We start from the raw sequence: 27,353 nt of genomic DNA, 5'->3' as shown, positions 1-27,353 counted from the left end.
TAATTTCCCACATCAATATTTTTTTGCAACTTAACATTCAAAACAAACTTGAGAAAACTCACAACAAATGTTTTTTCCGTGGCTTAAAATTTACTTTACATGTATGTGATTTTAGACCCTATATATTTGAGACCCTTTCTTGATTGTGTGCTATTGTTACTGTTAAGTAACTGGTTCCTGTTGTTATTTACTTACTTATTGTTGCTATGTGTTGCCTCCCAAAGGTTTTTCTCAGTACTGTTTGTCTGAGTCTCGGATGGATAGATTTTCCTGTTATTATTCTGCCTCGGAAACTGTGCTTTGGATGGGTCAGTGGGGAACTTTGTTTGGCGTCATTTATCAAGCTTTGTCTGTGTACCTGTTACCGGTAGTTTTAAATGTCCTCTCTGGTCTCTCATTAGTCATACTGACAATCAAATTACATTGAGAACTTTTATCATATATTACCTATTTCATCATCAAGTTAAAAATGCACTCTCAGTAATTTTATGTCTGAGTTGAACTTCTATTAGTCATTATCACTCATAATTATTGTTTACAATACCAAGAAAACATTTCTGTAAAATATAACGGAACACAGCCAGATAAAAAAAGAGTCAAAAACAATATCTACAAACTGGGGAAAAAAGACCTACCTACCTTAAGAAACATCCGTTACATTGAGGATGTGTTGTTTCTAACCAAGGAATTCATATAGGTTTTTCAGAATACCTCATCTGAAGTTGTAGTTGAAGTATGAAAGTAAAGTACAACAATTTTCCTGCTAATGGCAGCTCAAGGCTGAGCCTCTCCCGTTATATTCAGGAATGAAGTTACTTTCAGTTTCATTTACAAAGAACAGAAAGCCTAAGTTATCAAAGCAGCTGTGTGTACTTAGTTGTGGGAAGTCTCTCCCAGCAGGACAGAGGCGGGTCGTGTGGTGGGTGTGTCGTAGTGGAATCACTACTACACGGTTCTTAAAGGGAAATAATCCCGAGTAGTACAGTTCAACCGTGTTCCAGCTGCACAAAATTCACCATTTTTGCTTGTGCAGTCTTTGTCCTATAATGAATGTATTCAAAAGCGTACAAATGTTATTATTATTATTATAGTGGGAGACCTTTAATAATAATATATACATAGCAATATGTGTACACTCATAATAATCACATAAAAAGTATGATAAATTATTTTGAAATAGAAAGAGTTTATGATCATGTGACAGAGCAGACTCTGTCAGAGTAGCTGGTATTATCGTTTTCATGAGCAAGTATTGGAGTTTGATTTCAGTCCCACAGAAGGTGCACATTCTGCTGTGACATGTAATTTAACTGCTGTACTTGTGTCTATCCATGCAGATGCAGTAATTTGGGAGCGGCCATGATTGCCTGAGAGCTCTGATTGCTTTATGGGGAACACCTTGTGTCTATTGTTGTGATTTGCTGATTGCTTAGCCAGGGGTGGAGTCAGGAGAAAATATAAAGGGGAAATGGTTCAGTACAGAGGTGGGCTGCCATGGGGAGAGGTTGATGCCAACGCCTCTGCTTAATTATGATTTCTGTTTTTTGAGTTGCTTGGTTTTTGTTGAAAAATCTAAGTTGTCCAGGCCTGGAACCACTTTAAAACTTAACTTTTTTTGCAAGCCTGCCTTCCGTCTGTCATTAAAGGGTATTTTCTTACTGACAAGTAGCCGTTTACAATCCACTCGGTAACAATTGGTGGCAGTGGTGGGTTTGTAAAGCCTCCCAGGAGTAATTGTCAGTAGAAAACCCTAAATGGCTGGGCGAGGGCGTGGCAAACCGCTTCGAAATACCCGGAAAACCCCAGGGCTGATGATGGAAGATGGCGATGAGCGTGAGGAGGAGCCAGAGGAGGAGTCGGTGGTGGAGTTGATGGGGGAAGGGGCCACGGCACCCCAATTAGCCGTGGAGCAGCAGCTGGTGCTACACCCAGATCCTCCAGTAAAGCCAAAGAAGCCACCCGAGAAACCCCCTCCACTGAAGTTAAAGGGAAAGTTCGGTTTTTTACAACCTGGACCTTATTTCTGGCATTTTTTATGGTTGTATACTCACCCAGAGGTGTTTGGTGTCATTTGGAGTCCTTCGGAAGATATTAGGAGTTTTGTGCGAGCCGCTTCTCCATATAACGGTAGCGCATGAGGGCACCGCGGGACACAGACGATGCAGCGTCTAAATAACGCATGATTGCCGCGAAACTCTTCATTTCTTTTATAAATCACTAGATCTGCTTCCAGGACCTGTTGTCTTCATCCGGGGTTGTCTGTGTAACAAATAAATCAGTTTGTAAACAAGACCTCTGAACTCATGACGTCATCTCTGTGCGCGCATCGCAGACACAGCTCCGTGTACAGCTGGAGTTCGCTACTGTTAGTTTACTGTTAGTTATTTGAAACATGTATGAATATTTAGACAGGAACGCGGTGCATGGAGTGCTGCTTGGGTATTAGCAAAAATAGTATCCCTCAGGTGCTCTTCAGTCAAGGGAGATCCATCCATGTCTGAATATTTGTCAAATTCTGAGGTTGTGGACGACAACTTTGAATATGATAGACGTCCTTACCGTTTTGAGCCAGAGTATACGGCTGAAGAGCTCACTGAACGGAGGACAGAGTGCGCGCACAGAGATGACGTCATGAGTTCAGAGGTCTTGTTTACAAACTGATTTATTTGTTACACAGACAACCCCGGATGAAGACAACAGGTCCTGGAAGCAGATCTAGTGATTCATAAAAGAAATGAAGAGTTTCGCGGCAATCATGTGTTATTTAGACGCTGCATCGTCTGTCCCGCGGTGCCCTCATGCGCTACCGTTATATGGAGAAGCGGCTCGCAAAAAACTCCTAATATCTTCCGAAGGACTCCAAATGACACCAAACACCTCTGGGTGAGTATACAACCATAAAAAATGCCAGAAATAAGGTCCAGGTTGTAAAAAACCGAACTTTCCCTTTAAGTACTTCACCTCATCTTTCACAAGAGAACCTTCAGTTTGGGCAACAATTTATGAATGAAATGAGAGAATTCATGTATCGCCAGCAGAGACATGAGAAATTGTTGTTTGATGGGCTTGAAGATCTGAAAAATGTTCTATATGAAAAAGCCAAACTGGAAAGTGTGACTGATGATCCTGCTAGTCACCAGAGCCTATATAATCTGCCCCCTCCAGCTCAACAACTCCAGCAGCCCAGCCGATGGACTACAGCAACACATGCTCAGCCAGAGCAGCAGCCGCCCATCCGCCGTTATGACGGGGCCAAGATCCCAGAGTTCACTGAAGGGGAAGATGTGGAAAGCTTCTTCATCCGCTTCGAGCGCATCGCCACAACCTGGCTGGTGGAACCATGATGAGTGGGCTGCTCGTGTTGTCACCCTTCTCACAGGTAGAGCGTTGGAGGCCTATGCCAGCATGGATGAGCAGCGTTCCCACCTCTACACCGACATCAAAGCTGCTGTCCTTGCCAAGTACAACGCGACCGAAGAGACCTACCGCCAACGTTTCAGATCTACTAGTATACCAGCAGGAGAGTCGACCAGGGAGACCTACAACAGGTTGAAGGGACTCTACAGGAGGTGGATGCGACCAGAGACCAAGACGAAGGAACAGATGGCAGAGACATTAATCCTAGAGCAGTACCTGCGTGTTCTCCACCAAAATGTCAGAACTTGGGTGAAAGAGCATCAACCACAGACGGGGGAGGAGGCGGCGAGACTTGCTGAGAGGTATCTGGCTGCACATCCGGAACCACCTCGGGAGCCACATCGGGAGCCCTTTCGGCCCCACAAGGTGACTGTGGGTCAGGTTAAAGGTGATGAGGTTCTAACCAAGCATGATGCAGGGGGTGGGACAAGGTTTAAAAATGGGGGCCTTATCTGCTTTTATTGTCATCAACCAGGGCACAAAGCAGCGTTGTGTCCACTTAAAAAACCAAAAGAAGTGAATCTGTGCTATGTGCCTAGACCAGAAATCCAGCCCACTGTAAAAATGTCTAGGCCCAAACCCCGGTATGCAACTTCAGTTCTCGTTAATGGGCAGGATGCTAATGCACTGTTGGATACAGGTAGTTCCCAGACACTGGTGAAGGCAGAGTTTGTAGCTAATGAGTCTTTAAACTTTGACAACCTAGTAGGGTTGGGGTGTGTTCATGGGGAAGAGCAAATGTATCCTACTGCTGTTGTAAATATTGGGGTGGATGGTCAAGCATATCTGATGACGGTGGGGGTGGTTGATAAACTGGCATATGACGTTGTTTTGGGGAATGATCTACCCATTCTAACTAGACTTGTTCAGGCTGTGTCAAAGTCATGTGCTGTGGTTACAAGATCTCAGGTTAAGGGTTTGCAGCCCCTGCCTGATATCCATCAAAGTCTTTTTGAAGGTGGTACAAAGGTTAGGAGGGATAAAAAACAGCGCTGTCAAGCCAAGCATGTGGGGAAGGCCAGAGTGCAGGATCCAGTCCCGGTCGCTCCAGATCCTGACCCCACTCTGCTGGAACCACAGTGGCAGGTCCCTGACAACTTTAAAGAGCTACAGCGAGCTGATCCTTTGCTTCAACCTCTCTTTGCTAAGGTATGTGAGGTTGATGGTGAACCTGTTAAAGCAGCTAATCTCATTGGTGATAGATACATCCTCAAGGATAACCTGTTGTACAATGGAGACAGTGATGTACCTAGATTGGTTGTTCCTAAATTATTCCATCAGTTAATTCTAAATTTGGGACACCACATTCCATGGGCAGGACATCTAGGTAAACAGAAAAGCTATGACAGAATCAGTCGCAAGTTCTATTGGCCTAGACTTTATCAGGATGTCCAGGAGTACTGTAGGACATGTACAGAGTGTCAAAAAGAAGCTCCACTTCGCAAAGCAGATTGAGGACCGTTGCAGCCTTTACCAATCATTGGCACACCATTTGAGCGCATTGGTATGGACATAATTGGTCCACTGGTTAAAAGTAGTTCTGGGCATAGATTCGCCCTTGTAATCTGTGATTATGCTACTCGATACCCAGAAGTTTACCCCTTACGCTCCATTCAAGTCAAACATGCGGTCCGATGTCTCATTGATCTGATTTCCAGAGTTGGTGTTCCCGCAGAAATTTTAACTGATCAGGGTGCAAATTTCATGTCAACTTTGATGAAAACTCTGTACAAGCAGTTGGGCATCACAGGCATTAGAACTTCCCCATATCAACCTGAAACTGATGGTTTGGTGGAAAGTTTTAATGGTACACTTAAAAACATGCTGAAAAAGTTTGTGGATGAGTCGGGGAGGGATTGGGATAGATGGATTCCATTCCTGCTTTTCGCGTACAGAGAGGTTCCACAAGCCTCAACTGGTTTTTCACCCTTTGAGTTGGTATATGGCAGGCAGGTTAGGGGTCCCCTGGATGTACTAAAAGAGGGTTGGGTGGCTGGAGAGCCTGCCCAGTGCAGTGTTGCGTTCTACGTCCTCCAGATGCGAGACAAGCTGGACAAGATGAGATGCATGGCCCAAGAGCACCTGAGAGAGGCCCAAACCAAGCAAAAGGTGTGGTATGACAAACATGCCAGAGAGCGAGAACTGAAACCTGGGCAGAAGGTATTGCTACTGCTTCCTTCTGGTACATCAAAGTTACTGGCTAAATGGCAGGGCCCTTATGTGGTGTCTAGAAGGGTGGGTCCAGTAACTTATGAAATCTTGTGCCCCGAAAGGAAACGCCAGAAGCAGATTCTGCATGTCAACCTGCTGAGACAGTTCAAGGAGAGAGATGTGACCCCGGCTGTGAAACCAGTGATGATGGTGCATGTAGCAGAGGATGGAGATGATGAGACTGACATGGAGCCACTCCGACCTCAAGGTGGTGCCATTGAGTATCCTGAACACCTGAGTGAGGAGCAAAAACAACAGCTGGCCCAGGTACAGAAGACATTCACTCCTCTCTTCCAGGACACACCAGGTCTCACAGATGTTATCAGCCATGGCATCGTTCTGAAGGTTCCCACACCAACCCGGCAGAGGCCCTACCGTGTTCCTGAGAGAATGGTGGATCCCTTGAGGAAAGAGGTGGTGACCATGTTGGAGATGGGTATAATAGAGCCTTCAAAAAGCGAGTGGTCAAGTCCTGTTCTTTTGGTTCCTAAGAAGGATGGAAATGTTCGATTCTGCACAGACTTTCGTAGGTTGAACAGTGTCAGCTGTTTTGACTCTTATCCAATGCCCAAAATCGATGAACTGCTCGAAAGGTTAGGCAAAGCTAAATACATGACCACGTTAGATCTTTGTAAGGGTTACTGGCAAGTCCCTCTCACCGCTGCTTGTAGACCCTATACAGCCTTTCGAACACCTACTGGTTTGTATCAGTATACAGTGATGCCGTTCGGTCTTCATGGAGCCCCTGCTACATTTCAGCGACTTATGGACATTGTTTTAGCTGATTGTGGGCAATATGCAGCATCATATCTTGACGACTGTATCATTTTCAGTGAGACCTTCCATGAGCATCTCCATCACCTCGAGCAGGTCCTCCAGAGGCTTCAGAAGGCTGGATTAACCATCAACCATAAGAAATGCTCGTGGGCACAGAAGGAGGTGAAATACCTGGGGTACCGCATCGGGCATGGCCAGATAAAGCCACTGGTGGAGAAGTTGGAGACCATTCGAGGGATACCCAGACCGCAGACGAAGAGGCAAGTACGGTCATTCCTGGGTCTAATTGGCTGGTACCGAAGATTTGTGCCTCATTTTGCCACAATAGCTACACCATTAACTAATCTCACCAAGAAGACTACTTCGTCCCACCTTCCGTGGACTGATGAATGTGAGGAGGCCTTTAGAAAGTTAAAGGAGCTATTGTGTCAAGATCCTGTTCTGAAGAGCCCTGATTTAAATAACCCATTTCTTGTACAAGTGGATGCCTCTGATGTTGGCTTAGGTGCTGTACTAGCCCAAGGAGAGCCTGGAGAAGAGAGGCCCATTCTGTTCCTGAGCAGGAAGCTGTTTGACCGGGAGAAAAAATACTCTACCATCGAGAAGGAAGGACTCGCCATAAAGTGGGCAGTGGACTCACTTAAGTATTATCTGCTCGGACGGGAGTTCATGCTTCAAACAGACCATCGAGCCCTGAAGTGGATGCACTCAATGCAGAGTCAAAACTCCAGGATACTGCGCTGGTGTCTGGCTCTTCAGCCATACCGCTTTACAATTGAGTACTGTCCAGGGGGCCGAAATATCATAGCTGACTATTTGTCACTTGTACCAGGTATGCACCACCCAGAAGGATAGGGGGTAAGAAATGTGACAGAGCAGACTCTGTCAGAGTAGCTGGTATTATTGTTTTCATGAGCAAGTATTAGGAGTTTGATTTCAGTCCCACAGAAGGTGCACATTCTGCTGTGACATGTAATTTAACTGCTGTACTTGTGTCTATCCATGCAGATGCAGTAATTTGGGAGCGGCCATGATTGCCTGAGAGCTCTGATTGCTTTATGGGGAACACCTTGTGTCTATTGTTGTGATTTGCTGATTGCTTAGCCAGGGGTGGAGTCAGGAGAAAATATAAAGGGGAAATGGTTCAGTACAGAGGTGGGCTGCCATGGGGAGAGGTTGATGCCAACACCTCTGCTTAATTATGATTTCTGTTTTTTGAGTTGCTTGGTTTTTGTTGAAAAATCTAAGTTGTCCAGGCCTGGAACCACATTAAAACTTTACTTTTTTTGCAAGCCTGCCTTCCGTCTGTCATCAAAGGGTATTTTCTTACTGACAAGTAGCCGTTTACAATCCACTCGGTAACAGATCATACATTGTGCTGGAAGCCACATGTTGATCATTTAAAGGCAAAGGTATCTAAATCAATTGGAATATTGCACAGAACCAAGGATATCCTCACTCATGACTCCCTGAATATGTTATACAGTTTCTTCATTGTCCCATTCATCACCAATTGCGTGGAAATCTGGGGAAATACATACAAATACATGCATTATACTTCAAATCTAAAATCCTGAACATTAGGAACAACATTGCGGCTTCCTCTGCTGGTGGACGGGAGTCACACGTGACCACTCTACCTCTGCTCAGCACCATAGTGTCAGCACTCTTTCCAACTTCACCCTTACTCAGTGCAGTGACATACAGGAAGTAGTACAACAGCTGAGCTCTGCGACTGTATTGGTGATGATGTACTCCAAATTGTAAAAAATAATGTAAATCCCCCCACCAACCCAGTTAGTACCCTTAACCCCTTATAACCCCCCCAACCCTAGTTAGTAACCATAAACCCCAACCCTAACCCCTATAACACCCCCCCCCCCAACCTATCAGAGGGTCAGACAACTTCCTTAGTTCCTCCTCAACCAGCTCCAGGTGACGCTGCTGGGTCAATGGTAAAGCTCCGCTGGGGGCCGGAACCCCCACAACCCCCTAAATCCCCCCACCAATGCCAGTTAGTACCGTTAACCCCCATAACCCCCCCAACCCTAGTTAGTAACCATAACCCCCAACCCTAACCCCTATAACCCTTCCAACCTATCAGAGGGTCAGACACCTTCTTCAGTTCCTCCTAACCCCTATAACACCCCCCCCCCCCTTATACCTGGCATTTATTCATTAAGTGCACCAGTGTGGTGCCAATTAAAGTCTTTTATTTATTTTAATTATTGGATTTAATTTGTAGATAACATTCTCACTCACTACTACACTCTCTGGAATTCCTTTCTGCAGGAACTAAGGTCTGCTCCAAGGTCTGCTCCAACAGCCCACTTTCAAAAGCAGACTAAAAGCAGACCTTTTTGAACAGGCGTTTGAGTAAACTCATGGTTGGCTGGGTGATCGCACTTTTGTTAAAATGGAATTATGGTTGTTATCATTGTTTTTTCTCTTGTCATACTTGTTATCTATTTCTGTTATTGTAAACTTGTAATTTTGTTTGTTTATGTATTTTGAGCACATTGAGTCCATGCTCGTAATGTGAAATGTGCTTTTGAACGTTTTTTTGTCTCTATAAAAAAAATTAAGTCAAATAACTCTGAAAAAAAATTATTAGCTGATATATCAAATTATCTTTTATTTTAATCTCTCTCTGAAATGTTGATGCTATTAACCTTAAAATGCCTTATTGTTTTTATTATTATCTCCTCCTTGCCCATAAACTGCAGCATACTTTAAATGACCGTATTACAGAATAAAAACCTTGTTTTTTCGGCTTTTTTATTGTGAATATTCAAGATCACAAAGTTTAAAATCTATCTGAACTTGTGTGAAAATTAGTTTTTTTTGTTCACCCATTTCATATTGTGCACGCCAGAATAGTAGAAGTTTATATTGAAAATATGATATTGTCATTTTGTTTGTTCACACCAAATTATCTTGTTAAAAATCACAGTTTGATTTGAACCCGCTTGACTAAAGGTTGATTTATGGTTCCGCGTTACACCAACGCAAAGACTACGACGTAGGGTACGCGGCGACACGCACCGTAGCCTACGGTGCGTGTCGCCCATGGATGTAGGTGTCGCCGCGTACCCTACGCCGTAAACTATGCCGTAATCCTACGGCATAGGCTCTGCGTCGATTTAATGCAGAACCATAATCCAGATTTTCAGGGGTGCAGATCCAATGTCAGGATTGGGGGGGACACCAATGTGATTTTAATTTTTCATTTTTTGCCAATATGCGACTCATACCATGCCATAAATTAGTAAAGGCTCGCCAAAAAATACTGCACAGGGAATCATTTATTGTGCTTACCTTTCTTGTTTATTTGTCCTAAACAGCCAACAGTGTGTGTCACTGCTTACTTAACTGTTATATTCCTAAATCATAATTTTAAGGGTTTTGGGCATGTAGTGTCTACTCATCTCAAATTCTTCTCACCATGTTCCTTTTATCCTATGGGACTACTTTATGCACGATCAATTGATATATGGATGAAATATGGAGCCCTAAACAAGTTGTTTAAACTAACTGATCCTGTTTTAACACAGTTATGGTGGTAAACAGTTCTAAAAAAAAAAAAGGACCCATTGCTAAGAGCACAATAAACACAGCACAAGTTGACCCAACATCAAATTTATTTACATAAATGTCCATGTTCGTTTTCATCATTCATTTTTCAGGACTCCCTGGAAGAAGAGATCCTGTATCTTAATCAGAATCAGAATCAGAGGGGGTTTATTGCCAAGTTTGTCAACACACACAAGGAATTTGTTGTGATTTGTTGATTGGTGCAATACAGTAAAAATAAAAATAAAAATAAAAAATAAAAATATAAAAGCAAACAAATATATATGGAGATAAACTAAGAGATAGAATAAAGTAAAATGTATAACAGAAATAAACAGAAATGTACAATATGAGGATTAAAAAGTGCCAGATATGAATCTTTACAAAAAGTGACGTAGGATGACGGATGACAGATGACAGATAAAATGTATAAACAGAAATTATAGACAAAGTATAGACAAAAATGTACAATATGGGGTTTTTAAAGTGTCGGATGTGAGTCTGTACAAATGTTACGGGGTTAATAGGCTAACTTTTCTAAGTCTGAAAATGAATTTGTTCAATTTTGAATAATTTAGGGTATTTTTATTGGGGGGGGGGACAATTCATGTTTTTCAGAATTTGGGGGGGACATGTCCCCCCCGTGCCCCCCGGGATCTGCACCCATGCAGGCTTAATTCAGCGACAGGCTTCACGACAGCTGGGCCGTGTTGACGGCACTGACGTGTCTCCGTCACCACAGCGATGGCGGACGCCGCGGAGGAAGCCGCTCTGCAGGGCAGCTGGTGAGACGACCTGCGGTCGGATTAACACATTTACACTCCTGATTTAACCGTCAGAAACACCCGCCGGCTGGACCCGATCCATGTCCTTTTATAAAGTCACTAAAGACGGGTTTCTGCTGCTCTTCTTCTCCGCTGACCGGGGATGTTTCCGTCAATACCGTCCGCTAGCCGGCTAATAATACTCAGCTAAATTAGATTAACTGCTCAAATACTAACACATATAACGATAACAAATTAACTTTTGATGAACATCTTTCAGCTGTTATTAATAATAACACTTTTCTTCTGCTAGTGTCATGTAGCTCCCTAGCCGCCATGCTAACACTAGCCCTGTCTGTTTTCCTGTTTTATTTCTTTAAACCCTCCCCAAACATGCACTCTTTTGTTGGCATGTTGTGATTATAAAATAAAAAACGCGACTACATAACATAATTGGATACGTGGTGACGTCACAGAAGCGTCTGACTTGTCAAACTTTTTCTGTAGGAGTAAATAACTGGGTTAATGTTTATTCATGTGATAATGTCTTTATAATCTGCTTGAAAAAGACAGTCTCTTGTTAAATAGTCAAACATCTGTTGCTGTCCATTAAATATCTTGCTGTATAATGATTTATATCCAACTTGACATCATTACTAGCAGAGTTTCCTTGTGGCTGATTTGAGCATAACAAATGGATAAAAAACATTGTTTTTACAAATATAAGCATTTTTTATAGAATGTGTTTAATTTGAGGTAAGTAGAACTAATTCACTTGGTGGAGGTTGCAAATGTTTGCCTGCCAAAGGACATCATCATTTTCCATTATTGATTGATTGATTGATTGATTGATTGATTGAAATCTTTATTTCGAGCATACATTAAAAAGACAATTACACAAAACAACAAAAAAAGAATATAAATAAACAGTCATTAAACATAATCAAAGGGAAATAAACCTTCATGCCCGAAAAGGAGTAGGAGGAAGTAAAAAACGTATTGTTTCTATTTCAATTTTGCTTGAAAATAAGAAAAACATATAACAGCAAGCTTTACTACTTTATCAAAAAAAATTACACGCATATATATATATATATATATATATATATATATATATATATATATATATATATATATATATATATTATACACACATCTTATCATAAACAATATAATCATTAGTGTGTGTGTGTGTGTGTGTGTGTGTGTGTGTGTGTGTGTGTGTGTGTGTGTGTGTGTGTGCAATATATATATAACCCCATATTGTTCATTTCTGTTTATACATTTTATCTGTCATCTGTCATCCTACGTCACTTTCTGTAAAGATTCATATCCGGCACTTTTTAATCCTCATATTGTACATTTCTGTTTATTCCTGTTATACATTTTACTTTATTCTATCTCTCAGTTTATCTCCATATATATTTGTTTGCCTTTTAAATTTTTATTTTTATTTTTACTGTATTGCACCAATCACCACAACAAATTCCTTGTGTGTGTTGACAAACTTGGCAAAACCCCCTTTCTGATTCTGATTCTATATCAAAGGCAACGCCCCTTATGGTACTAGTTGTTGCTCTGGCTTTTAGTTTGAAAATGTGACTTTTGAGTACTGAATTATGTACAAAACCACCGAGATCCTGAGTTTTTTGATGCTAGGGAAGAACCTGATTTCTGCTCAGTAGGAGATGGCTGGGTACTGTAACTGTTTGCTGGCCTGTGTGCTCCTCAGGGACCAGGATCTGGCCGAGGCTCTGGACTCTGGTGGCTCGGACATGGAGATGGAGAGAGGCATCGTGCAGATCCAAGAGCACTCAGCTCAACATAAAGCCAAGATGTGGAAGGTGGGAGGCATTTCAGTCCCTGTTCAAAGTGGCTGTTGGAACACGCTTGAAATAATGCAATTGGAAAAATGAATGGACACTAGTTAGAAGCCAGGGAATCTTTTAAAGATACTTTTTTTTTTTTTTTACTAGAACTGTGAAATTGTAGATATTTCACATTTTGATCCGGATTCTTGGTGTCACATTTTGAGTCAAAAGAAATTCTTGATAATAGTTATTTTGTATTAGTAAACTTACTATTAATTGTCAAAAATGCATGTGGCCAAGACTGTAACGTCCATTCATAAGGCGCCACTTGAGAGACGTTGTACCATGACGGTGTTCCAGAAAGTTGGTCATAATCATAGTGCAAAAAAACGGATCTCTCACCTTTTTATGGGGCTTCGCTTTCTTTCTATTAGCTTCAAAATGAATTTTGAAGGTGATGACTGGTGCATTATCTGATTTAGAAAAATAAATGAATAATAATAATAATAATAATAATAATAATAATAAGCAGCAGGCCAAGCTCCATGTGGTCGTTTTGAATTATACGTTTATTTTTTATTTTTTGCCACGTCCTTTTAGAGGCCGTAGGATTAAATTTACTTAAAACAACAAAGCCTACCCCATGAAAGCCACTAAAATGGCATCATATGAATGAATTCCAAAAGTAAATGAATAATATAAAATGTTCTTCAGATTCATTCTGTATATTTCATGTTATTCACATGAGAACTCACTCATGTATTTATGTGGGCATTAATTCTTCATGGATGATAACTAAATAGGTTTACTATGAATCTTTGCAGCCCTGAGCTAACTAATACAAACTTGATCCGGTTTAGTTGGCGCAGGTTAAGTGGAGAGTTAAACCTCCTTTCTGGAATGCCCCGTAGGCGTAGATGGCTAATGTACCTGTTGGAGGCTGCGTCATCTACAAAGACGATCAGAAGTCATCATTCTGGAAAGACCAGTGTTGTACATTCAGTTGGTGTTACGTATATTGACGTATTGACACACCTCCAGATAAAGATTCAGTTCAGACAGAGATTGCATTCCTAAAATACTTCCTAAAATACTTTAAACATTTTCCAAAGTATAGGTTTCACTATTACATTCTACATAATGTTATGCGTCAGTATTTGTTTCAGCATAATATAGAATACTGAGAACAAGTTACAAGACATTTTTAGGGTGAACTCAAAGCACCACTCATTAAAAATCAGTATTTTCAAGTGCTTCTGGAAAGCTATTTGCCTTTAAGACATTGCTCGACAAAGTTTATACAATTTTTGGCCATTTGTCTTGCATTTTCTGACCATTCAACTAAAAATTGATAACTTATGAGATGAAGGGAACATTATGTACAATATTTTGACAACTTTTGTGGAAAATAAAAGGCAGCAAATGTAGGGGTGTTGTTGCTTTTACTGTTGTTTTAGCATATTTCAGTGTGGCAGAGACTGAAGGTATCGGGCCTGACTTGAACAATTCCTAACTTTGTAAAATAATGTGACACATTGATGATTTTTATTAGTCTGTGGGTAAACAACTTAAGCTGGTTCTGTTTGCTTTAAATAGTTGGATTAGACAAATTGTTGAGATTTGACTCTTAATGAATTACCATAAATTTACATATAAATCCATATTTATATATGTATTTTATCAGTGTAGCAGCAGTTAAGTCACTGATTTGCTGAAGTCTTAAGTCTTTGCTGCCAGTTCACCTGATGTCCCTTCATCACTCAGAGGTTTCATGTTTAGCAGTGAATCTTTGTGTGTGTGTTACGACAGATTGCTCTAAATGTCTCTGGAAAAGGAGACAGCTTGTCACCTTGGGACGGCGTCCTTGATTTGCCAGAACAGACACTCATTCACAACCGCAGTCAGCAGCTGATCGGTGAGAAAGCAGTGATCTTCTTGACACACCCCTGTCTTTTGAGTTTGTTGCAACGAAAGTAAATTGACAGCACAAAACTGTGAAGGGAAGGAAATACCGTAAAGCCTTTTTTTTGGTTACATATTCGCACAGATAAAGGAGCTGAATTTATTTCCAAGTTAGAAGTACAAGGTACTGTTAAACCAAACCTGTTGTATTAAACTGACAATGACAACGTATTTTACATTTTTGTTCTTTTAGTTAATGTCACATTGTTGGACGGTTTAAATGTGATGTTTAAGATGCTGCCATTAAGTGTAAACTGATGATACAAGCCCTTACCATCACAGAACCTGTTTTTTTTAAACACACTTTGGATAGTCTTATTTTTTTGTCTCTGAACCGAAGCCCTTGGTGTCTGTTACCTCCAAAAAGATCAAAATTAAGTTGATGACAGGAAGGAAAATATCGTGTTCATACTTTATGCAATGAGACCAGACAAAAGTGTGCTTATAGTGCTTTTGAGTAAAGCCTACTAACTTGTACGTCCTTGTTTAGACCAGCTAGGAGTTTCAGAAGAAGAAGGAAGTGACATGGTGTCCGATGTAGAGTCGGTCATCACCTTCTACTGCAAATCTCGCAACATCACCTTCACTCCGGAGCTCAGCTGGCCGAACCTACTGAAGCCTCTGCTGGGCCTCCACCTGCCCCGCAGCGACCTCTACAACTGCTTCTACGCTATCATGAACAAATACATTCCCAGGTGAATTATGTCGACACTGCAGGCTGTTTCATCCCCACTCAGACGGAAAGCTGGAACTTTAACACCTATCGCGTGTCTGTTTCAGAGACTGTGTTCAGAATGGCCGACCCTTCCACCTGTACAGACTACTGCTGCAGTATCACGAGCCCGAACTCTGCTCTTTCTTGGACACCAAAAAGATCACCCCTGACTCTTATGCCATCAACTGGGTAAGTCTGTAGTTGGTTTGAAAGACATGCACATTATTGCTCCTAATACGAATGTGGCCTCCTCTGAACAGTGCATGTTTTGTTTGTCCTCCAAGATGGGCAGTCTGTTTTCCAGTCACTGCCCTGCTGAAGTTACCCAGGCCATGTGGGACCTGTACCTCCAGCAGGCTGATGCCTTCCTTATCTTCTTCCTTATGCTCATCATCCTCGTCAATGCCAAGTACGTCACAGTGGAAGCTGTACAATAACGCACAATTTGCTTCTTTTTTTTTTTTTTCCTACTCTAAATATCTGATTCACCCTCAGAGAGGCCATCCTTGCACAAGAAGGAGGCAGCAAAGAGGAGATCATCAGTGAGTTTGGTTTCCTGGTGTCTTCTTTGCTAATTGGTTCAATAATTCCTTAAAAACTGGGCTTAGAGAAGTCTTTCTATGTTACAGAAATGCTGGAAGCATCTCCTTCTCTCCTGGAAGCAGAGGATATTGAAGATCTGTTTTCATTGGCCCAGTATTACCAGAGTAAAACTCCCCTGTCACTCAGAAAGGTAAAACTACATGTGCAGAAAAGGCTTCACATATATGTTGAGCACTGAGCTGATTGTGTATTCTCCCCCTGTGTCCTGACAGATGAACCAGAATCTGTTTGGTAGCAGCCTGGTGGCTCTTAAAGAGGAGGACACAGACCTCAGTCAGGCTCTGTGCCTTCCCGTATCTGTCCCTGAAATCCTGCAGGCCAACCAGCTGCAGCAGGTCAGTGGCACTCGCATATTTAATAGTGATGCACCGAATGTTCGGTAACCGAAATTGTTTTTGGCCGAAAATAGCAAAAAAACACTTTCGGTGTTCGGTGGAATAAGTGGGGAAAAAAACAAACAATTAATAACGGCATGTTTAGATGACTGAGCAATCAAACAGCGAACAGCGTGGAGTGAGCGGCGTGCAGCGTTAAATGCAGCAAACATGTCAGCATGTCAGCTCATTGGATGTGGGGAAAAAGCAGAGGACACAAGAAATGATCCAGGCTGAGTTGGATTTGGGAAAGCCGCTTGGTGATGGAGACGGTGACGGGACGCACAGCGCAGAGAAAAGGGCCCGTACTACAGATGCGGTGGATGAACCCTCACTGTCTATGTTTGACGAGATCCTCCAAGAAAATAACCCAGATTTTTACAATTATCATACAAGGCTTCAAATTGCGGAGATCAGCCCCGCCACGACCCGATTAACTGGATTTGAACGGGGAAAAATGAAAAAGGATTATGAGACAAAATACAATAAGTACAGTAAGACAAATTGTGACTGGAGGGTATTTCACTGCCCATTTATTTGATTTATGCAATGGTGAAAAAATTGGCGAAATAAATGAAAAACTGTGAAGAACCTTTGTTCGGTATTATTCGGTATTAGGCCAAGTGTTTATTATTATTTTCGGTTTCGGCCACAAATTTTCATTTCGGTGCATCGCTTATATTTAACCAGCCTGAAACTGATCCATTTCATAACATACAATATGATCATGCTGGACTGTGCTTTCAGGACGGGGTGCGCTTCTTTGTGGTGGATTGCCGGCCTGCTGAGCAGTACAACGCTGGACACCTGTCCACTGCTTTCCACCTGGACTCTGACCTTGTGAGACATATTGACAATTCTGATTCTTTATGAAGTTATGTGCAGTATATCGGTGTTATAAACGTGCATCCTTTCTTGCCACAGATGCTCCAGAACCCCTCAGAGTTTGCCCTCTCTGTGAAGTCCCTGTTAGAGGCACAAAAGCAGTCGTTGGAGTCGGGCTCCATCGCCAGCGGCGAGCACCTGTGCTTCATGGGCAGTGGAAGGGAGGAGGAGGACATGTACATGAACATGGTGCTGGCTCACTTTCTGCAGGTGAGGGACGGGGAAATCTGCACCTTAAAGAAAAGTCCATACTTACAATCAGGATTCAAAGAAACACAATAATATTAAATGAAAACACTTAAGGTGAAATCTTCAGATTTTTTAATTACCTGTTTAGTGTCTGAATGACAACAACTAGACAGAAACAGAGGAATTACATAATTGGTTTCCTGTTTGGCAACTTAAGCTCTTGTATTATCTGTGCTGGACGTTTTGCTAATTGAAGGGTCTCTGTTACAGAAAAGCAAAGAGTATGTGAGCATTGCTAAAGGGGGTTTTATGGGTAAGTACCTGAAAATGCATGTACACACTGTCCTTTTATATGCATTTCTCATATACAATTAGTTCACTTCCAGTGTCAAAATAGAAAAATATCTTGCTGGCATAACAAAACATTCTTGTCTTCAGTAGACGTTTCACATTGTAAATACAAATTTGAGCAGAGTTGATTCTGATCGTGTCTTTCGTTGATGGCTCTCATTGTGCACTACTGTGGCTGTTAGTATTAATTAAGTTTTATTAATGTTTCACGTGTTCTTGTAAACAATTATCAGCTGTGATGCCCCAGTGGTTCGGATGAAACAGTAATGATGTGGTTTTGGAAGCTCTCATAACAACAAAAAAAACAGACATTGGTGGCATGAAAAATGTTAATGAAAATATAACTCAAGAGAACGTACACTGTTATTCTGAATCTCCTGAAAAATATATTCATGCATTGTTTATATCTGGTTCTTCGTCAAAATGTGACTGTTCCTGTTACTGAAAGTGAAAACTCAAGAGATTTGCATAATTCCAGCCCTCCAGAAGCATCTGGTGGACATGAATGTTGAGGGCCTTGACTCCTCATACGTCAACTGGATTGTCAGCACATCTGGATCTCACAGCAGCCTCAGCTCTGCTGACGTAAGTACCCAGAAATGTAGCGGAAACCAAACTAAGATTATCATGAAGAACTTTAGATTTAGATTATTTGCTCCTGCGTCAAGATTTGAATGATCTCCGTCGTTACCCTTGTTCATGTACGTTTTCTTATGCTCACTCTTTTGTCGACAACACAGGGAGACTCTTTGAATAGCCCTGGAGACGGCAAAGGCGTCAAATCCTTGGTCAACAAAATGACTTTTGCTCTCAAGTCCAAGTCAGTCAACGTGAAGGAAAAGATGATCAGCTTCATTGAGAACACCTCCACCCCTGTAGACAGGTGAAGATACAGCTCCTCCTCTAAAATCCTCTTGAAGGAGCCTTCATCATGAACTCTGTCGCTGACCTTTTGCTTTTAAGTTACTCATGCTTTGAATCTTGAGTTTTGCCTCAGTTTCAAAATTAAAAGGCAGTTTTATATGACCCAAATGTATTATCACTGCAACAAATTCAGTTACTAACTGACAACAAAGCCGAAGTTTATATATTGTGGTATTTCCTTTAGGAGCTATTGCTGCTCTTTGATTTGGGTTTAATCCTGACTGAACACACATTAGACTGATTTTATATCAACTGCGCTGTCGAGGCAGAAAACTGTTGTCTTTCAAATAAATGTAAGAGGCATTGAGCTTTGTTTTAAGTCGACTCAAATTAAAGTCCACTATGCCTTATTCCACACTAGAATATCTTTCAATCTGCCCTGGCCAGAGAAGGTGGTTCCAGATCGGTAAGCACTATCAACCCCAGAGCTGTTTGCTACGAGCATGCCAGCTGGCTGTAGACCTGCACCAGACCCCGGGACCGTAACACACTCACATTAACGCATGCCTGGTACCAGCATCTCTGTTGACTCTGCTCACTCATGTAACAGCACACCACACATCCCCATACAGTGTGGGCAGCCTGTGTCTCAGAGATTTTTCAGGGTTATTTCTTCATGCTTTCACTAACAACATTTGAAGCTGCTGTTAAGGTCACTTTTACATCCACAACTCACTGAGACTGGCCTCTTTTTCTCGCCTGAGTGGCTGGGGTGTTTTTAGGGGTGAACCTCAGCTTCACGTCTGTTTGTGTTTGAGTTTCACCTAACGGTCCGTCTTTTCATTTCATTGTTCTCTGTCATGGTAAACAGGGCTATCTCTGGCTAGCCCTAATTTGCTACAGATAGCCCTGTATATCATAAAAGTGCTCATCTGGAATTCCTGATAACATCTATAGGTAGATCATTTAACCTTTTCCTGTAATATTTAGCACCTTTAATCTATGACAGCAGTCTCAAGCAGTCATGGTCCTCATGTCATTGCTAGATGTGTGTGCAAACCTGCTTTTCTGCTATTATTTGATGATTCTATCACAGGTTGACATATTTTCAGGACCCTCGCTCAGTGCTGATATCACAGTCTAACCTGCCACGTTTCCATCTGTAAACAGACACGTGAGCAGCAGTGACCGCATTGGCAAACCTTACCGCGGAGTGAAGCCCGTCTTCAGTATCGGTGATGAAGAAGAGTACGACACAGGTAGAGCACGCTAAAAGAGTCTGGAAAGTGTATTTGTTAGATTTTAGAGAAACAACATGATGATTGACATTGCTATGTTCTCCCAGATGAGATCGACAGCTCTTCCATGTCGGACGATGACAGGAAGGAGATTGTCAATATTCAAACATGGATCAACAAACCGGATGTAAAACATCACATTCCGTGTAATGAGGTGAAAGAAACTGGTCACATGTTCCCCAGGTGAGCTGAACAACTTACTGTGTGTGAATGTGTGCATGAACATCTGTGCATGACTCTCTGCTGCACTTCTTCCCTTATTGTCATGGGTGTAGGACAACAGCTCTTGGCTGTGGAGGAAGTTGCATTTAAATGTGACTCATCCCCACCGCCTTAGAAATGAAGACTACATTTGACTAGGGAACAAAATGTCCTGCAGTCTGTTCCCGAGCAGTTTTAGTTGACCTTTCTAGAAAACATTCTGTTGAGGTAGGATGGTGAGAGGAAGTCATGAGGACCCGTTTGTATTTTAGCAATATTACCTCCCATTAAGCATGAGCCAAGTATAACCCAGTTACATTAGGAAAAGATTACTGTGCTGTAAAGCAGTGATTCTTAACCATAGGGCCGCGGCCCAACGTTGGGCCGCGAGCGCCCTCTAGAGGGCCGCAAAAAGAATTCAGTTTTGTACGTGTGGGCCGCGGGGGCCGCGGGACTGCATAGCAACTCCCGACCAAATGAGGAGAAGACACTCAGCTAGCTGTACGTGTAATAGTAAGAGAAATGGTGTGTATTTACAGAAAAAATCATTTATTTTGCACAGAGTAGGTTTAGATCCACCAGGATCAGGGATTCTACGGCGTAGGCTCTGCGTCGATTTACGCGGAACCATAATTCAGGCTTAAGGCGGACGTAATTGAAGCCACCATGAGAAGGGGGAAGGGGGGCGTGATTTGCCAGTGATTGCCCGGCGGCGGCTCTGGGCGGGACACCTGGGGCGGACGGCGAGACCTGGGGCTCGCAGCCGAGAAGGAGACGAGACTCCCGGGGGAGCTGCCCGCAGAGGCGGGCCGGAGAGCGGGAGGAGCCGCCCGACTGAGCGGGAGCCGACGCGTCCCCGCGGCCGCGGAGCCCGCTGCCGCCCGAGCGGCAGCGGGCTCCGTCGTTACTGCTGAAGGATGGTAGATGCGTGGGCTGAAGTGTCTGCTGGACTGGACTGTTGTTGCAAAAGCATCGGAAAGTGACTGGGCTGCAGCGCGTCGCAGCCCGTCGCAGCTGATCAGGCTCGGATGAAGCCCGACACGCTGAGTCCTGACAACTGATTAATTTAATATCTTAAATAAAATAAATCTTAAAACACCCATGTTTGAGTCCAGATACAGCTGTGAGGCAGCTTTCTCCACAATGAACATAATTAAAACTAAATATCGTTCCAGGTTCACCAATGAGCACCTTCACATGTGTATGAGAACCTGACACCATCCAGCCCAGATTTAAAGTCCTGGCAGGAGAAATTAGAGCTCAGTTCTCTCACTGAACGACAGAAAGTGGGGGCACAAGATTATAAGGGGAAGAAAGACAAACTGCAAAACTGTTCAATTTCTAAGATGTGTTTATATTCATTTGTTATAAAAATGTGTTGAGACAATTAACAAAGAAAAGGGGAAAATCAAACTGCTGGTAGAGAAATAAAATAAGATAGCATTTGAAAAAAAAAATAAAATCAATTTTATTTTTAAGAGAAAAAAATATGTGTAATTCAAGTTACACATGTTAAGTGGCAAATATTTTTGAAATGTACTTTTTTTAATCTAACAGTCAGATGCAGATGTTGATACAACTATGAGGTTACTTGAATATATACACACACATAATATATATATATATATATATATATATATATATATATATATATATATATATATATATATTATGATGTTCTGGACCTTCGCTTGAGTAAATTTTCTCTAAATGGACCTCTTAATGTTTTAGTTGAATACCCCTGCTATACAGTGTTAATATTTAACGGGCCCCGGGCCACTCTGTACTGAAAAAATTGGGCCCCAAGGTCAGAAAGGTTAAGAACCCCTGCTGTAAAGAGAGCCCAACCTCGCTTAGACTAATGCTCATGTTGTAAACCTGCAAGTGTTAATGAATAATTCCACACAAATCACATTCACACCCTCCTGTCGTTACGTGTTTCCATGACTCACACTTTGTATGTAATTATCTAAAGGAGATAATTCCAGAGGAGGCGTTAGAGCCTTGTTCCTGAGACTTTAGAGAGTTAGCTCAGCTCTTTTCATGGTTGACACTTATTTCTGGGTTATTTGACCTAATTCCTTAACAAAACAACAACAAAATCAAATAAATGATTGAACTTTGAAGTCTGACTGTCTTTGGCATGTCCTTGTGTTTCCAGTCACTTATTGATCACAGCCACTCACATGTACTGCCTGAGGGAGATCGCATCAAGGAAAGGCTTCGCATACATCCAGTCCAGACAAGCGCTGAGCTCTGTAGTGAAGATCACATCCAAAAAGAAGCACCCAGAACTTATTACGTTCAAGTTTGGGAGCAACAACTCTGCTGGAGTGGAGATATCTGCAGTTGAGAGGTACCCTGATCCAAATTCAAACTACCTCCTGATGAGAAATGCATTTTACAATTTGTATCTTTTTTTTTTTTATGTAATTATTTATTTATTTTGAATTGTATAAAACATTTTATTATTGTTGTTTTCCTGCATTGCTTCAGTTCATTGAGGTTTTGGGACATTTTCTTATTTAAAGGTCCCACTGCAGTATTTCAGATGGGCTGATCTCTGATTTTATTTGCTGTAACCAATAAATATAATTTTCAATGTTTCTTCACAACTAACATCTATTCATTTAACCCCCCACTCTTTCTCTTTCGTGTGCTTTCCCACAGATATTTGATACCCAACGCAGGTGATGCCACAAAGGTCATCAAGCAGCAGATCATGAAAGTTCTCGATGCTCTGGAAAGCTCGTAAACGGAGACGACAGCCTCACTTTGGGAGATCGCGACACAGACTGTAAGAAAAGTCTCCATCTCCTGCGTTCCCTCAGGTGTCCTCCCTCCGGGGAGATCCCAGTGCAGTGTTGACTGTGACGCCCCGTGTCTCTCTTTGGGACATGTGGACACACCCCCGACAGCAGACCTGAGGGACGGGCTGCGTGTGTCCAAATACTTAGGTGCTCTGCAGTTATCCAACCATTACCTTTGACTACTTTAAGAAACATTGGTTATAGTGTGTGTGATCTTCCTTCCTACTAGTAAAACATGGGATGTCATTACAGTTCAGTTGGGCTTTGATGATGTCCCCCCTGGCCTTAACGTAGCATACTGGTGACCCAGTGGCAAACCTCTTCAACCCCGTACACCACTGACCTTTTCCTTTCACTTCAGCATATTAATTATGACTGACTTGTTTTGTTGTGAACAGTATTGCTTTTTTTCTTGACCCGTTGTGTAAACATTCATCATTTTGGTCGGGTAAGCTTGCGTATAAAGATCTGTGACCTTAAAGAAGAAAAAGCAGTGCTGGCACACAAGGCAGGTTTCCTACTGCATCAGTGGTTTTTGATAACTTTTCAAGCAAGCAGCCTTATTGAAATACTTATTGAGGATGTTTAAATATTTGATGTATATATTAGTTAAACCTGTCTATCTGCACAGACCTCTGCAATGTCATTTTGAAAGCATATCCTAATAAGAGTATGCAGAGAAACATATAAACCAATTCCCCTTGTTTCTATGTTTAAAGTTTAATCTTTCAGTGTTTCTGCAGGCATAATTTATTCTCAACTTTACTTATTGTAAAGAACTATTGTCATCTCATTTGAATTTGATGTGGCTCTTGGAAAGCATCGTCCAGAACCCCTCTGGACCACACTGGAGTCCCACCTGAAGCTTCGGTGATGGTAGTAAATAAAAGCCTGAGCACTTCAGTATTTTCTCCAACTGATTCAGTTTAGTGTGCAAGTGATTTCTTGAGAACTTGTCCCTGACACTACTAAGAAATGAATGATTGTTGTCATGGGAGCTGTGCTTCGCACTTAAAAGCACATCTTTGGGGGGGGAAGAGCTGGTTTAGAGAAAGCTTTGTGTTCTCAGATTGGCCAGTCTGTTCGGTTGCATCGGTCAAAACTGAGCAGCTTTAGTTCGCTTGCCACTTTTGCCTTCGGCCTCAGCCTGTGATGTTTATTGTTTCTCTTTTTGTGGCACTCGCAGTGGCAACATATCACAATTATGCTTACTTACGTGTTTGCTTTTAGGTCTACTTGTACTGGCATCCTGGGGTTTAGGGTGTTGAAGCCTCCTGTTTGACTGCTGCAGTTGATATTTCAGTCCAGAGAGCATTGATCTCCATTATCTCTTCAATTTAAATTGGGACCCTGACTAAAATGGAAGATGTTATTTAAAAAATGTACAAGAAAAACTTGAATTGAGGACTTCACTACTGTCTTTCACAACATTCCTGCGTATCCCATGTATTGTAATTTTGTGATATTTTCTTTCAGTATTCTTATTGACTACATCATCCTTGACTGCACATCTTTGCATTACTCTGTACCATCACTGGGGAAAGGATGTCAACCACTTGTCAAAGGCAACATGTCTCAAGTGTAATTTGCACCTTACTGTACTGCTATTATTTTCTAAGCATTTCCGTTTTTAATAAATGGAAATTACTGGACTGCACCTGTGGATACATTAATTGACGCAGCACACAAGTTAAAGCATTTCTTTTAACTATGTGGCTTTTTGTTTTATTTTTTACAAATGTTTTTCATTTTCCTGTAAATTATCATAGAAGTACTCACACTTTGATACAAGTATGTAGCTCCACCAGGAGTAGATGGCTGTGTTTGAGCACAAATGAAACGACACCAGTCCCTGCAAACGCTTTCCTCATTTGTTATAATTCTATCTAATCTTATTTCATCATAATTACTATACAGCACATTTAAATTCTTGAACTTTAGTAGTATACATCTCTGAACAATGTTATGGAGTCTGTATCTGCGCGACTTAGAGGAAGAAGGTGTGCCATTTTGGGAAATACTAAAACTGCTGAAGGAGACGCCTCCACATTTCTCCAACCAGTGTTTAACTGTCTCTTGTTAATGCATGTGGCCAGCTGAAGTTTTAGTGATTATCTTATAACTTCATGTGACATTTGCAGTGATCTACACATTTAACTCTGAAGACAACATACTGGTGTCAGAACCTTGTGAGCAATGACTGGCAGTGGACTGAATCTACCACTGAGCCATCGCAGGGTTGATCGCCATCACTGGCAGAAGACATTAACATATGCACAATACATGTTGATTATACAATGGTAATAAAACTGAGATTTGAAACAGACTATTTTGCACAGTCCAGAGTGAAAATGACCCCTGGCTGGGAAATGTGCAGCTTGAAGAAACAGTGAACAACACATATATATTTTAATCATTATGGTCATGTGTCAGTTTCAGAGAATGACATTTTGGAACAAATAAGGCACCAATAAAATCAGTTTTCATAAATATAAATGTACTTTGTGCTCTGTCCTCACTTTTTGGATTGAACCAGAAAAATGACACTAGAGTACGTGTTTTACCTTTTTCAGAAGTGGAAATGGTGGTTGTCATGTTTGAACAAAGTAAGCAAGTCTTTTCTGCAAAAAGTTGTCCCTGAAGGTATTTTGATTTCATTAAAACGCTGTGTAGTTTGTGGCAACAATCTGACTTTCTAGTGGTAACTTTTTCCTAACGTTTGGAGTTTCAAATATTGATTAACCTGTTGACCCCTAGGGATTTCTGAGGGGAATTTTGCCTAAACAGGCTTATCCAGATTAAATCAACAATATCTCCACAATTAAGGACAATATGCATAATCTTGGTCTCATTGGGTAGCTAAAACCTCACAGAATACATTTCCAGTGTCAGAAGAATTGTGAATGTTCACATGCCTGAGCAATTGTGATAAACCAAAGAAAAATGACTTACCCTTGTCGTTTGTTTTCATAGTGGAAAATATGATAGCAATGCATCGACCAGAGCATGTGAGCGGAGCTGAGCGTGAGCGAGCGGGGGAGCGGAGCGGCGAATTTTGAAAGGAGCGCAGAGTGGGAGTTTTTTTTCTAGGATGATTCGGGTGGAGCGGGGCATCATCCCGCTCCAGTTTCGCTCCGTTTACCCCTCATATCACGGCCCCGATGCGTGTCCAAACATATCACAGAATGCATCGTGTTTACTTCAGTTACACTACAGACAGTTGCCTAAAGCCGGGCATACACTGTGCTCGTTTTGAGCCGATTTTCCAGTCGTGCAACTTTTTTTTTGATCGGGTCCGATTTTGACCCAGTCGTTGCTCGTGCCTCGTGCAGTGTACGTGGGGTAACGACGAGAGATTAACACCTCACGACACATTTGCCTCATCCTTTCACAGAGAGCATGTTCAATCTCTGATGTTACGTCATAAACTATTATTTGTAGTTTAAGTTTTGCAAATTCACATTACAAATCATGTTTTAATAGCAAAAAAAAGAGCGCATTTCCACGTACGGTGCGGGTCGCCACGTACCCTGCGCCGTAGGCTCTGCATTGGTGTAACGCGGAACCATAAATCAGCCTTACGGCGTACCCTATGCCGTAGGCTCTGCGTTGGTGTAACGCCATAAATCAGCCTTCAGTGTGTGCGCTGTCTGCTGTACGGAAAACCCTTTTTTTTCTCTTCTCATTTTGCTGGGGCGTCGGGTTCCTCCGCCGAGACACAACTTTTGCTGTATGCGTTCTTTGTTGTGTCTAAAAATGATTCGCAGTGCCCACCCAATCAGAAACGGTACAGATATTTTGGGATTTTTTTAATATATAAAAAAATTAAATTATAAAAAAAATAAAGGATCCCCATAACCTTTGATCGGGTGGGCAGGATGCACGTTTGGGTGGGAAACAGCGCACCCCTGCCCCAAAACCGGCCTCGAGTTCCAGTACACAGACTTCAGGTAAACATGTGCATTTTATATGCATGCAAACATTTTTGGAGCGGTGCGTGGAGCGGAGCGGGGTGCACTGTTACTGGAGCGCTGAGCGGTTATGGGTGGAGCGGCGTTTTGCGACTTTGAGGGAGGAGCAGAACGGTGACAACCTTTGTGAGCGAGGAGCAGAAATTCTCGCCGCTCCACTCTGCTCACATGCTCTGGCATCGACGCATAAAGATACCACTGCTTGGATTCAGCAACTACTTGACTACAAGCAGTACTACTGTACCAAGTTACATGACAATAGCTTAAAGCACAGATTTTTTTTAAAGGTTTTGGTGTGGATGGTACCAGATGGACTCTCCATTTGGGCACTTGGAAACTTATACTGTGGCAAATTTTTTTTTACCTTTTTGAAAGGAATCTGGCTATAAAATACTTATAATTTCCACTACAGGAAGCCGTGTATACAATGCATACTTCAGCTCTGGCATTAAGCCACTGTAGCATCAGTTTCTACCATTGTGCAGTATAAAAAAAAAAATTAGTGAACAGTGTTCAAAAGTCAATCAATATATACTGTTGAATGTGGGTCTCGTATCTGAGATGGGGGTCCATTTTT

General features: G+C 41.9%; 1 protein-coding gene across 2 annotated transcripts; it reads left to right on the top strand.

Annotated features, from left to right (window-relative positions):
* Positions 1-10,711: 10,711 nt before the first annotated feature.
* tbc1d23 (TBC1 domain family, member 23) lies at positions 10,712-25,420 on the top strand. Of its 2 annotated transcripts, XM_061737881.1 has the most exons (19): positions 10,712-10,763; positions 12,475-12,586; positions 14,363-14,468; positions 15,006-15,210; positions 15,296-15,419; positions 15,515-15,639; positions 15,726-15,772; positions 15,860-15,963; positions 16,046-16,168; positions 16,955-17,047; positions 17,132-17,302; positions 17,552-17,594; positions 18,111-18,217; positions 18,373-18,515; positions 18,918-18,962; positions 19,667-19,755; positions 19,842-19,977; positions 22,157-22,351; positions 22,666-25,420. In XM_061737881.1, the coding sequence occupies exons 1-19, from the start codon at positions 10,723-10,725 to the stop codon at positions 22,748-22,750; spliced, it is 2,094 nt and encodes a 697-aa protein (XP_061593865.1). In that variant the 5' UTR covers positions 10,712-10,722; the 3' UTR covers positions 22,751-25,420. The 2 variants fall into 2 exon arrangements, with proteins under 2 accessions (XP_061593865.1, XP_061593866.1); XM_061737882.1 differs by lacking the exon at positions 18,918-18,962 and having other exon boundaries at positions 22,666-25,419.
* Positions 25,421-27,353: the final 1,933 nt, after the last annotated feature.

Source organism: Cololabis saira, chromosome 13, assembly GCF_033807715.1.
Source record: "Cololabis saira isolate AMF1-May2022 chromosome 13, fColSai1.1, whole genome shotgun sequence".
Lineage (NCBI taxonomy): Eukaryota > Metazoa > Chordata > Actinopteri > Beloniformes > Belonidae > Cololabis > Cololabis saira.
Note: the sequence above shows the minus strand (reverse complement) of the source record. Positions and strands in the feature narration are given on the sequence as shown.

What these genes read in the sequence shown, in the direction of transcription:
- tbc1d23 (XM_061737881.1), top strand. Translation starts at nt 10,723, where the DNA reads ATGGCGGACGCCGCGGAGGAAGCCGCTCTGCAGGGCAGCTG. An exon ending in CCGCAGTCAGCAGCTGATCG is followed by an intron (nt 14,469 to 15,005) that starts GTGAGAAAGCAG and finishes GTCCTTGTTTAG; the next exon opens with ACCAGCTAGGAGTTTCAGAA. An exon ending in AGGCCAACCAGCTGCAGCAG is followed by an intron (nt 16,169 to 16,954) that starts GTCAGTGGCACT and finishes CTGTGCTTTCAG; the next exon opens with GACGGGGTGCGCTTCTTTGT.